Raw genomic sequence first — 13039 nt, forward strand, 5'->3', positions numbered from 1 at the left:
GGTGGCTCACACTTGTAATCCCAATAGTTTGGGAGGCTGAAGTGGGAGGATCACTTGAAGCCAAGAGTTCGAGACCAGGCTAAGCAACAGATTTCATCTCTACCAAACAAAAAATTAGTCAGGTATGGTGGCATGAGCTTGTAGTCCCAGCTACTGGGGAGGCTTAGGTGGGAGGATTGCTTTGGCCCAGGAGTTTGAGGCTGCAGTGAGCTATGACCGTGCCACTACACTCCAGCTGGGGTGACAGAGAGACCCTGTGTCTAAAAATATATAAATAGGCTGGGTGTGGTGGGCCAGCCTGGGCAAGAGAATGAGCCTCCGTCTCAAAATAAATAAATAAATAAATAAATAAATAAATAAATAAGCAGGAACAAAAAGTGGACTTCGGTGTCAGTGAGAGAAGGAACACAGAGTTCCTGGGTAGATGCCTGCCTGGGGGATGCCCACCTTCCAGTGAGCCACCTGTCCCCACTGGTAATGATCCCTAGAGGCTCAGGTAATCCCCTTGGGCCTCTCTGCGCAGGTGAAGTAATGATCACAATTTTTTTTAATAGATATTTTTTCTAAAGTATTTTATTTTAGTTTTTGTGACAGGGTCTCACTCTATGGCCCAGGCTGGAGTGCAGTAATGCAAGATCTCAGCTCATTGCAACCTCTGCCTCCCAGACTTGTGATTCTCCCACCTCAGCCTCCCAAGTAGCTGGGATAACAAGCACACACCACCACACCTGGCTAATTTTTGTATTTTTAGTAGAGATGGGGTTTGACCATGTTGGCCAGGCTGGTCTCGAGCTCCTGGCCTCAAGCAATCCTCCTGCCTTGGCCTCCCAAAGTGCTGGGATTGCAGGTGTGAGCCACCGCACCCGGCCACGGTGTTAACTAAAGGTATTAACAATCTCCCGCGGGCCAGGCCCTTCAGGGGCGTTGCCTCGTACCCACCACACAAGACGCCTGACAGGTGAGGGCTTCCAGCTGTGTGGAGGACCCAGCGCTCATATGGGGGGGTAGGCGGAAGGCAGGAGTTAGGTGAGGGGAGATGGTGACCTCTGGACTCACACGAGGGTGTCCCCGAAAGCACAAACCCCAGGTCCTGAGGTGCCTTCAGGCTCAGGTGTGACAGGGGGCCCTCTTGTTGTTAAGACAGGGTCTCACTCTGTCATCCAGGCTGGAGTGCAGATCTCCGCTCACTGCAGCCTCGACCTCTTGGTCTCAAGCGATCCTCCCACTTCAGCCTTCCGAGTTCGTGGGACTACAGGTGCACGCCACCATGCCCAGATAATTTTTGTATGTGTTGTAGAGACAGGGTTTTGCCACGTTGTCGAACACCTGGGCTCAAGGGATCCTCCCACCTCAGCCTCCCCAGTAGCTGGGATTACAGCCTCTCTCCACTGCGCCCAGCTAATTTTTGCATTTTCTTTTTGTAGAGATGGGGGATGGTCTTGCCATATCGCCGAGTCTAGTCTCGAACTCCTGGCCTTAAGCCATCCTCCCGGTTGGCCTCCTAAAGTACTAGGATTACAGGCATGAGCCCCTGGCGCCCGGCCTGACCCTTAAGATCCCTTTGGACCAAAGTAGGGGCGGTTCTATCAGGACTCCCAGGACAGGCGAAGGGGAGATAAGCCCAACTCGCTGGAGCTCCAGGGCCGCGGGTTCTCACCTGGCGCACAGATTATGCTAATAAAAGCCCCGCCCCGCCCCAGGCCCCGTCCAGCCAATCAGCTTATGAGGCAGGGGCGGGGCTATGTTAATGAGGCCAGTCTGGCCACGAGCTGATCCCCGCGCTGCGCGGAGCTCGGACCAGGCGGTGGCGGCGGTGACAGCCATGGCCGGGGCGCTGGCAGGCCTGGCCGCGGGCTTGCAGGTCCCGCGGGTCGCGCCCAGCCCAGACTCGGACTCGGACACGGACTCGGAGGACCCGAGCCTCCGGCGCGGCGCGGGCGGCTTGCTCCGCTCGCAGGTGATCCACAGCGGTCACTTCATGGTGTCGTCGCCACACAGCGACTCGCTGCCTCGGCGGCGCGACCAGGAGGGCTCCGTGGGGCTCTCCGACTTCGGGCCGCGCAGCATTGACCCCACACTCACTCGCCTCTTCGAGTGCTTGAGCCTGGCCTACAGGTGAGGGCGGCTCCGGGACCCGACGGGCCCGGCCATCGAGGGCCGAGGAGGGTGGGGAGGGGGGGTCCGGGGCAGGACTGCGCGCTGAGGTCCTCAGCACCCCACCCGAGCCCAGCCCTGCAGCTCCCGGAGGCTCTGATCACGCCCTGGACAACCCCTTTCCCCCAGCCCCGGGGTCCTCTGACCGCGGCCCAGCCCGCTGGCCCCCAACGGACCTGCGCAGTTCTGATTCCCGTTCTTCCCCCATCTCCTTCTCCCCCGGGCGCAGACCGCCTGCGCCCCACCTCCACCTGGACCTCCGGGGCCCCTCTCTCTGGTGGCTCCTCTGCCCCTCCAAAATGCCAGGCGTCCCAGGTCCCTAGCCACCTGCGCCCATCCCCACTGTCCACTCTGAAGCCACTCCACCCGACCCCCTGCAGGCTTCGGCCTTCTCCCCAGCAGCGCCGGCCCAGGCCCGCCCTGTTCCTGCGCCCTGAGATATTCTCCGCGCCCCTGGCTGTCCCAATACATAACCAAAGTGGACTGAAACTGGCCCAGTCTCTCGTCCACCTCCCCGCAATTGCCGAGGCACCTCTTCTTGATCTGCTACGTCAGAGAGAGAAAGGAGAGTGTCCCATAAATGTCTAAGAGGCGCAGCTCTCAGAGGTTACGCCGGTGCCCGGGAGGGAGGCCTGGGCTCGCCTACCCGTGTCACCGCACTAGGCTGAGCGCCTGTCGCTGCCTGGGACCCCAGGTCAGAGCCTCCGAGAGCGCACCGGCCGCGCCCGGCTTCCTCTCCACGCCCCGCGTCCCAGAGGAGGGCGCGAACCTGGGGCCTGGCCCAGTGCCCTGGAGCAAAGTTCCCCGGAGCGGAGGGGCCGGGATAAATTATAAACCGAAAACCCGTAGGGGAGAAAGGGGGATCGGCCGGCCTTGATCTTTTCTCTGTGCAAATATTCCTCTTCCTCCGCGGCGCCTCCTCCTGTTCTGAGAACCGATGGCTACACTCCGGCACCTGCCGCCCTGCAGGGGATCGGGAGCTGGGGTGGGGACTGTGGGGGGAGTGTCGCCTGTCCCCAACCGCTGCTGCCCAGCTGCGACCCCATTGGCTGGAGGCAGAGTAACCTTGGCCCACAAGCTCTGGCCCCGGGCCCAGGTCCTGTTGCAACCCGATCGGCCGGGGCATCAGACCCGTGTGGAAAGTTCAAATTCCCGTCCCTTCTCCCTCCCTCTCCAAATGTCACGCGACTGCCTGGGACGGGGCATCTAAGGTCCTGGTACACCGGATGCCGGCACTCCTCCTAAGAGTCTCCCATTTCCCACCCACCCCCAACTTTGGCTTCTAGTTATATACTACACATCACTCCACTTGGGGGTCCTCACTTCCAACCCCTACCCTGACCATGGGAGAGGTGACCAAAGAGGAGAGGTTCTGGGGAGCTGGCCAAGTAAGGGACAGAGCACACCCCAAAACTGCCCCCCACTAAAAAGGCTGCTGACTCAAGGCTGATGTAACCCCAGTCAGAGACAACTGGGGTAGAGAGGACTGTGTTTTCTTCCCAATACCCAAATATTAATAGTAAATCTCTCTGGCCGGTCACAGTGGCTCATGCCTGTAAACCCAGCACTTGAGGAGGCCAAGATGGGAGGATTGCTTGAGCCCAGGAGTTGTAGACCAGCCTGGGCAACATAGTGAGGACCCATCTCTACCAAAAAAAAAAAAAATTTTTTTTGAGACAGAGTTTCACTCATTGCCCAGGCTAGAGTGCAATGGCACAATCTGGGTTCACTGCAACCTCCATCTCCCAGGTTCAAGCAATTCTCCTGCCTCAGCCTCCTGAGTAGCTGGGATTAGAGGCATCCGCCAGTATGTCCAGCTAATTTTTTTGTATTTTTAGTAAAGACAGGGTTTCACCATGTTGGCCACACTGCTCTTGAACTCCTGAATTCAGGTGATCTGCCTGCCTCAGCCTCCCAAAGTGAGCCACCTCGCCTGGCCAAAAAAAATTTTTTTGATTAGCCAGGCGTGATGGCCCATTCCTAGTCCCAGCTACTCGGGAGGCTGAGGTGGGAGGATTGCTTCAGCCCAGGAGGTCGAGGCTCCAGTGAGACATGATCTTGCCACTGCACTCTGGGTGACAGAGTGAGACCCTTGGAAGGAAGGGAGGGAGGGAGGGAGGGAATGAGAGAGACAAAGAAAGGAAGAAAGGAAGGGAGAGAGGGAATGAGAGAGAGAAAGGAGGGAAGGAAGGAAGGGAATGAGAGACGGAATGAGAGAGACAAAGAGTGAGACCCTTGGAAGGAAGGGAGGGAGGGAGGGAATGAGAGAGACAAAGAAAGGAAGAAAGGAAGGGAGAGAGGGAATGAGAGAGAGAAAGGGAGAAAGGAAGGGAGGGAGGGAATGAGAGAGAAAGGAGGGAAGGAAGGAAAGAAGGAAGGGAGGGAGGGAATGAGAGCGACAAAGGGAGAAAGGAAGGGAGGGAGGGAATGAGAGAGAAAGGAGGGAAGGAAGGAAAGAAGGAAGGGAGGGAGGGAATGAGAGAGAGAAAGGGAGAAAGGAAGGGAGGGAGGGAATGAGAGAGAAAGGAGGTAAGGAAGGAAAGAAGGGAGGGAGGGAATGAGAGAGAGAAAGGGAGAAAGGAAGGGAGGGAGGGAATGAGAGAGAAAGGAGGGAAGGAAGGAAAGAAGGAAGGGAGGGAGGGAATGAGAGAGAAAGGAGGGAAGGAAGGAAGGAAAAGGGAGGGGAAGAGAAGGAGGGAGGGAGGGCAGGAGGGGAAGGAAAGGGAGGAGAAAAAGAAAAGAGATGGAGGGTTGGCTCAGTACCAGGAAAGCTTCTAGATTTCCCCATTTGGTGAAGGAAAAGCCCTGAGACTTGAACTGCGGACAGTGTTTTAATCCTCAAAGACCCCCAGTTCCAGGGGTTCCTTGCAGGGGAGCAGATTGCAGGGGCTGAGTGTCCCAGAGGAGTGACTGTATGGGAAGGGACAGTAAGGCGGAGAGTTCAGAAGGTGGTGGGAAGAACGGCCAGCTTGACCCAGGGCCCAGCCTGCAGAGGCCTGGCAGGGTTTCACCCTCCGCAGGGCAGGGCAGGCAGAGGGAGGATCAAGGAGGCCGTGTTCCGTGGCTCTGTGGGTGGAAGTCCCAGGGAGGCAGTTTCTGGAAGCTTCAAGGATGCACTTGTTCATGGTCAGAGCTGGCTAGCTTTAGGAAGGGTGGCATCGAGGGTGCAGGGGAGCAAACAGGACCTGGCTAGGGGGCAGTCTAAAGGGAATTCCTGCAAGGTGGGAGGTGGACAGCTGAACTTGGAGTTCTAAGGTTTTCTCCACCCCTCTCTGAGTCTCAGAGTTGTCTCTCCCCCTCCCCCTCCTCCTTCTTTTATTTGAGACAGAGTCTCTGTCGCCCAGGCTGGAGTGCAGTGGCATGATCTCTGTCCACTGCAACCTCTATCCCCGAGTTCAAGGGATTCTCTTGCCTCAGCCTCCAGAGTAGCCAAGGTTACAGTCTTGCACCACCATGCCCAGCTAATTTTTGTATTTTCAGTAGAGACAGGATTTCACCATGTTGGTCAGGCTGGTCTCGAACTCCTGACCTGAGGTCATCCACCTGCCTCAGCCTCCCAAAGTGCTGGGATTACAGGCACGAGCCACCGCGCTTGGCCCTTTTAATAGTTCTAAATAGAGGTGAGGTTTCACTGTGCTGCCCAGCTGGTCTTGAACTCCTGGGTTCAGGCAATCCTCTCACATCAGCCTCCCAAAGTGCTGGGATTACAGGTCTGAGCCACTGCGCCCATCAGATTTTTCTGTTGGTCATAAGAAATTGTTTGTTTGTTGTGAGTCAGGTTTTCACTATGTTACCCAGGCTGGAGTACAGTGGCGTGATGACAGCTCACTTTACCCTTGAACTCCTGGGTTCAAGCAATCTTCCCACTGCAGCCTCCTGAGTAGCTGGGACTACAAGTGTGCACCACCATGCCCAGCTAACTTTTTTTTTTTTTTTTTTTGAGACAGTGTCTTGCTCTGTCACCCAGGCTGGAGTGCAATGGCACCAACTTGGCTCACTGCAACCTCCACCTCCTGTGTTCAAGCAATTCTCCCTGCCTCAGCCTCCAAGTAGCTAGGATTACAAGTGCCCGCCACCACACTGCTAATTTTTTTTTTTTTTTTTTTGAGACGAAGTCTTGCTCTGTTGCCCAGGCTGGAGTGCAGTGGCATGATCTTGGCTCACTACAACCTCCACTTCCCGGATTCAAGCGATTCTCCTGCCTCAGCCTCCCAAGTAGCTGGGACAATAGGCACACACCACCACACCCAGCTAGTTTTTGTATTTTTAGTAGAGATGAGGTTTCACCATATTGGCCAGCGTGGTCTCAAACTCCTGACCTCGTGATCTACCCACTTCTGCCTCCCAAAGTGCTGGGATTACAGGTGTGAGCCACTGAGTGCCTGGCCTAATACTTGTATTTTTAATAGAAATGAGGTTTCACCACATTGGCCAGGCTTATCTCAAACTCCTGACCTCAGGTGATCTACCTGCCTCGGCATCCCAAAGTGCTGGGATTACAGGCATGAGCCACTAGGCCTGGCCCCAGCTCACTTTTTAACTGTAGAAACAGGGTCTCACTACGTTGCCCAGGCTGATCTCAAATTCCTGGCTTCCAACAATCCTTCTGCCTCGGTCTTCCAAAGTGCTGGGATTACAGGTGTGAGCCATGCCCAGCCAGTCATAAAAGTTCTTGAACCCTGGTGTTAGGCTCTTGCTCCAGACTGGGTCCCTTCCCTGACAGCCCCAAATCCTTTGCTTCCTCCTGGGTTTGGATATTGTCACTGTCACATCTCCCTCAACCCTGCCTGGGCTCTGAATGTCATAACCTTAGCATGGAAGAGAGAGGGAAGGCAGGCAGGTCAAGAGTGGGACACGGGGTGATCAGAATGGGCTGGGAGGTTGCTGGGATACAGGCAGGGACAACAGACTCAGGAGTCCCCCACCAGGTGCCACAGAAGAAGCTGACCCAGGAGGTAGCAGAGTCTCCACCCCCCCACCCCTATGTCTCCCTCCCAAACAGATGGTGTTTATCCAGCTCCTGGAGGGAGGGGACCAGCCAGTGGGCCAGGGCGCTGGGCTGTGTATCTTATTTGGGTAATGAGGCCTGTTGTCTCCGGTGGGGGGAGGCAGTCTCCCACCCCCATCCCAAAGCAAACACAGGAGCTTGGCGACCAAGGAAGAGAGGAGACCCAATGATCAAGGCACTCAAGGGGCTGCTATGAGGAGAGAGGCTGCGGAGTCAGATCAGCACCCACCCATGTTTCACCCCCAGAATGCAGGGAAGACCCCCGAAAGAAGCAGGCATGGTTTTCTGAAAGACTAAGACGTAGGAGCCAGGCGTGGTGGCTCATGACTGTAATCCCAGCACTTTGGGAGACCAAAGTGGACAGATCACTGGAGGTCAGGAGTTCCAGACCAGCCTGGCCAACATGGAGAAACCCCGTCTCTACTGAAAATAAAAAAATTAGCTGGTGTGGTGGATGGGCTCCTGTAATCCCAGCTACTCAGGAGGCTGAGGCAGGAGAATCGCTTGAACCCGGGAGGCAGAGTTTGCAGTGAGCCGAGATCATGCCTTTGCACTCCAGCCTGGGCAACACAGCAAGACTCCGTCTTAAAAAAGAAAAAACAAAATTAGCCAGGAGTCATGGCATACGCCTGTAATCCCAGCTGCGGGCTGAGGCACGAGAATCTCTTGAACCTGGGAGATGGAAATTGCAGTGAGCCAAGATCGTGCCACTGCACTCCAATCTGGGCAATAGAATGAGGCTCCATCTCAAAAAAAAGGGCTGAGACTCGGGGCCTCAGCCTTCCCATCTGAGCAAGGGATGGAGAAGGTGGGCTAGAGGGACTGGTACACAACCCTGGCTTGTGGATGGAGAGGAGAGAGGGACGGGGAGACTGTCGGGGATCTAAGACCCTGAATGTCTTGGCTTCCTGGGTCAGCTTCCCGGAGGCAGCAGGCTTGGCCTGTGCCTAGCAGGACCCTGAGAGTCAAGCCCCTCACCAGCGTAGAGCTCTTCCATCCAATGTTTTTTCTTTTTTTTTTTCAAGACAGGATCTTGCTCTGTCACCCAGGCTGGAGTGCACTGGCGTGGTCATAGCTCACTGCAGCCTCAAACTCCCGGGCTGAAGAGATCCTCCCACCTCTGCCTCCCTAGTAGCTAGGACTGCAGCTGCATGGCACCATATCTGGCTAATTTTAAAAAATTTTTGTAGAGATGGGGTCTTGCTATGCTGCCCAGGCTTGTCTCAAACTCCTGGGCTCAAGCGATCCTCCCACCTTGGCCTCCCAAAGTGTTGGGATTACAGGAATGAGCCACCGTGCTCAGTCCATCCTGTGGATCTGATAGACGGCTAGGGTTAGAGTGAGGGTGCTCTGTCTCCGTGAATACCATTCCCCCATCCTAGCTGCCTTCCTTTGGGCTCTGATGGTTTGTTGCCTTCTGCAGACCCCTGAGAAGGGAAACACTTTCTCTCTGAGTCCAGGTTGCCATCCTGGGATTCGGGGCATGGCAGACACCGAAAGGGCTGTGTGCTGAAGGCAGTGACTGCCACTGTTTGTAAAGAGAGCCCCTTGTCCCAGCACAGTGGCTCACGACTGTAATCCCAGCACTTTGGGAGTCCAAGGTGGCCAGATCACTTGAGATCTGGAGTTTGAGACCAGCCTGGCCAGCATGGTGAAACCCTGTCTTACTAAAAATACAAAAATATTTAGCTGAGCATGGTGGCATGCACCTGTAATCCCAGCTACTCGGGAGGCTGAGGCAGGAGAATTGTTTGAATCTGGGAGATGGAGGTTACGGTGAGCCAAAATTGCGCCACTGCTATCCAGGCTGGGTGACAGAGCAAGACTCTATCTCAAAAAAAAAAAAAAAGATACAGACAGAGGCTCCCTCTCTACCAGGTAGACCATGGCCACATGGCCATCTCCTTTGCCTTTCCTGGGCCTAAGGAGGCCTGAGGGAGTCCCCAACATATGACCTTGGACCTGCCCCTTTTTGAAAACTCCCTGACCCTCAGGAAGGTCATTTTTTTTTTTTTTTTTTTGAGATGGAGTTTCACTCTTTTTTTTTTTTTTTTTTGAGACAGAGTTTTGTTCTCATTGCCCAGGCTGGAGTGCAATGGCACAATCTCAGCTCACTGCAACCTCCTCCTCCTGGGTTCAAGCGATTTTCCTGCCTCAGCCTCCCGAGTAGCTGGGATTACAGGCATGCGCCACCACGCCCAGCTAATTTTGTATTTTTAGTAGAGATGGGGTTTCTCCATGTTGGTCAAGCTGGTCTCAAACTCCTGACCTCAGGTGATCCACCCTCCTCGGCCTCCCAAAGTGCTGGGATTACAGGCATGAGCCAGGCTGGAGTGCAGGGGTGTGATCTCAGCTCACTGCAACCTCCTCCTCCCAGGCTCAAGTGATTCTCCTGCCTCAGCCTCCTGAGTAGCTGGGATTATAGGTGGGTACTACCATGCCCATCTAATTCTGTATTTTTACTAAAGACGGCGTTTCACTATGTTGGATTAGGCTGGTCTCAATCTCCTGACCTCAGGTGATCCACCCTCCTCGGCCTCCCAAATTTCTGGGACTACAGGCTACCGCCCACAGTCCAGGAAGGTCATTAGTAAGGAATGGGCCTAAGCAGTCTCCCCAACCAGCCTCCAAGTCCTGCCGGTGAGGACACTGGACATTGTTGTGTCCAGGGCCAAGCTGGTCAACAGGTTTCAGCGGCTTTTTTCTGTAGTAGATAGACAAACAGGTCTCCCCCGGGAACAAAGGGGCTGCTGATGGGAGTCTGGGAAAGGATTTTTGAGGGTCTGACTCTCTGAGTTGGAATTTCAGGCAGGTTGGATTGGGGTGGGGCGGATGTGGAGGGTCCCTCGAATGCCAACCACAGATGGATGCCTCGTGTTGGGGAAGATGGGGAGCAGCCCCTCGGCGGCACTGGGTCTCCCTAACCCACTCCTCTCCCCTTTGACAGTGGCAAGCTGGTGTCTCCCAAGTGGAAGAATTTCAAAGGCCTCAAGCTGCTCTGCAGAGACAAGATCCGCCTGAACAACGCCATCTGGAGGGCCTGGTATATCCAGTGTGAGTGGTGGGTACCACCAGCCTCCCCAGCCAGGAGGGACCTCCCCCTCCAACCCTCCTGCCAGACAGTTCTACACGGGGGCTGCGCGGGAAAAACCCTGGGACCCTCACAGCCAGCACTAGCAGAGTTCTGCCAGCCTCTTTTTTTTTTGAGACAGAGTCTTGCTCTGTCGCCCAGGCTGGAGTGCAGTGGTACCATCTCGGCTCACTGCAACCTCCGCCTCTCAGGTTCAAGCGATTCTCCTGCGTCAGCCTCCCAAGTAGCTGGGAATACAGGCACCCACCACCACACCCTGCTATTTTTTGTATTTTTAGTAGAGACGGGGTTTCTCCATGTTGGCCAGGTTGGTCTCGAACTCCTGACCTCAAGTGATCCACCTACCTCAGCCTCCCAAAGTGCTGGGATTACAGGCATAAGCCGTCACACCTGGCCCTGATGGCCTTTTAAGGGGAGACCAGGCCCCAGGGGGTCTTAAGGAATGTGTCCTAAAGGGTGCTTTCCACTGTGAAGCTGGGCAGAGCAGAGGTCACCCCTCAGAAGCACTAGGGTAGGCTGAGATTTAGGGTACAGTTCAAAGCCCATTTTGCATCCCATTAAGGTAGTCCAGTGCCTTAAATGCCAGGGTAAAAAGGGTCATTAGACAGTAGCTAGGCCAACTGCATCACTTTGTGAATGGAGAAACTGAGGGTCCTGCATGGGTCTCCACCAGTGTTTCATTGAAGTCCTTGCTGAACATCCAGTGGGTGCCCACGTGGAGAATTGGGCAGAGGGGACCCAGAGAGGCCATGCCTTCTCGTGGAAGCAACTCTGGACTTAGAGTCGCCCAGAGCTGGTTCCTCCACCCCGTCTCTGCCCCTTGCTGGCTGTGTGACTTCAGGCTATTTGCCTAGGCTCTCTGAACCTGCTTCCTTATCTATAAAAATGAGGCCAACAGGTTGGGCACGGTGGCTCACACCTGTAATCCCAGCACTTTGGGAGGCCAAGGCAGGTGGATCATGAGGTTAGGTGTTCAAAACCAGCCTGGCCAACATAGTGAAACCCCGTCTCTACTAAAAATACAAATAATTAGCCAGGCATGGTGGGCGCCTGTAGTCCCAGCTACTCAGGAGGTTGAGGCAGGAGAATCACTTGAACCCGGGAGGTGGAGGTTGCAGTGAGCTGAGATCGCACCACTGCACTCCAGTCTGGTGATAGAGCAAGACTCATCTCTAAAAAAAAAAAGAAAGAAAGAAAGAAAAGAAAAGAGGCCAGTAGTCCTACTTTTCATGGTTGGTATGGGGACAACAGGTATTCAAGGATGTTGGCAGTGACCTGGTGTCCAATACCTGATGTACCCTTAAGGAGATCACATTCATTCTGGGGACACCCGTGGCCGGGCAGCAGAGGCAGAGAGGACTTGGACTGGCCAGCCCTGTGTTGGGACCTCATCCAGCTCAGGTTCTGCTATAGGATCAAAGGCTGCTCTGAGCTGGGAACGAAAAGTCCAGGAGAGACCACACATAGCATTCTCTGTCCTGGCCCCACTGGATTTCATCCAAGCAGGAGAGGGTGTGTTTTCTGGTTTCCATTTGTCTACATGCCAGGCGCTTTCATAAATCACCTTATTTAAGGCTTTCTAGCAACCCAGGGAGATAGGTATGATGAGCGCCGTTTTATGGATGAGCAGCTGAGGCCCAGAAGGGAAGTGACTTGTCCAGGTTCACGGAGCGTAAAAGAGGCAGAGCTGGCCCGGCTGGAAATCCACAGCCCCCCAACTCCTAATTGTGGTTTTGTTTTGTTTTGTTTTTTTGATAGGTGGGTGCAGTGCAGTAATCTCAGCTCACTGCAACCTCCGCCTCCCGGGTTTAAGAGAGTCTCCTGCCTCAGCCTCCCAAGTAGCTGGGGTTACAGACACCCGCCACATTTTGTATTTTTAGTACAGCCAGAGTTTCACTCTGTTGGCCAGTTTGGTCTCAACCTCCTGACCTCAGGTGATCTGCCCATCCCGGCCTCCCCAAGTGCTGTGATTACAGGTGTGAGCCACCACACCCGGCCTGCAGAAGCAATTTCTGCTGACAGCTGAGGCATGATGTCGCCTGGGGTCCTCACGCAGAGACACTGGTCTCCAGTGATTGCACAAGTTGCTGGAAGGACCCCAGGTTCTGAATCGGACACAGCGAGGTTTCAGTCAAGCCCTAGCACACTCCGACTGTGTGGGCTTGGGAAAGTCTCTAGCCTCCCGGAGCCGAAGCTTGCTATTTGTGAAAATGGGATTGATTTTTTTTCTTGGTTTTCTTTTCTCTTTTCTCTTTTCTTTCTTTCTTTTTTTTTCTTTTTTTAGATTTTGGAGAATGACATTATTATTATTATCATTTTAATCTTTTTTTCTTTTTTGAGATAGAGTCTCACTCTGTCACCCAGGCTGGAGTATAATGGCGTGATCTTGGCTCACTGCAACGTCTGTCTCCCATGTTCAAGCGATTCTCCTGCCTCAGCCTCCCAAGTAGCTGCGATTACAGGCACGCACCACCATGCCCAGCTGATTCTTTTGTATTTTTAGTAGAGACAGGGTTTCACCATGTTGGCCAGGCTGGTCTCGAACTCCTAACCTCGTGATCCGCCCACCTCAGCCTCCCAAAGTGCTAGGATTACAGGCATGAGCCACCGCGCCCGGCCAATAGCTCCTATTTTTGAGGTTCACTGAGTTTTCAGTGAGATCATTCGTATCTCAGTCGTACTCAGAGCAGCACGTGAGACACGTGTAACAAATGTCAAGACCCCTTTTCCTCCCTAAACACCAAAGATTTGAAGGTGGGCTTTAGGCTGGGCTCGAGGGCTCACGC

The 13039-nt window shown here is 54.5% G+C and overlaps 1 protein-coding gene across 5 annotated transcripts in view; it reads left to right on the forward strand.

The window, feature by feature from the left end:
* Positions 1-13039, forward strand: part of MLXIPL (MLX interacting protein like) — a 49667-nt gene that overhangs the window by 15915 nt on the left and 20713 nt on the right. For 3 of the 5 annotated variants that reach the window (XM_064375662.1, XM_012449048.3, XM_064375663.1), the window contains exons 1-2: positions 1823-2115; positions 10110-10216. In XM_064375662.1, coding sequence (XP_064231732.1) covers positions 1823-2115; positions 10110-10216 — 400 coding nt within the window. Of the gene's footprint in view, positions 1-1822; positions 2116-10109; positions 10224-13039 lie in introns of those variants that run through there. The other 2 variants (XM_064375665.1, XM_064375664.1) reach the window with 2 other exon arrangements.

This window comes from Aotus nancymaae, unplaced genomic scaffold (genome assembly GCF_030222135.1).
Source record: "Aotus nancymaae isolate 86718 unplaced genomic scaffold, 86718_ANA_hifiasm-v0.15.2.pri h1tg000012l, whole genome shotgun sequence".
Lineage (NCBI taxonomy): Eukaryota > Metazoa > Chordata > Mammalia > Primates > Aotidae > Aotus > Aotus nancymaae.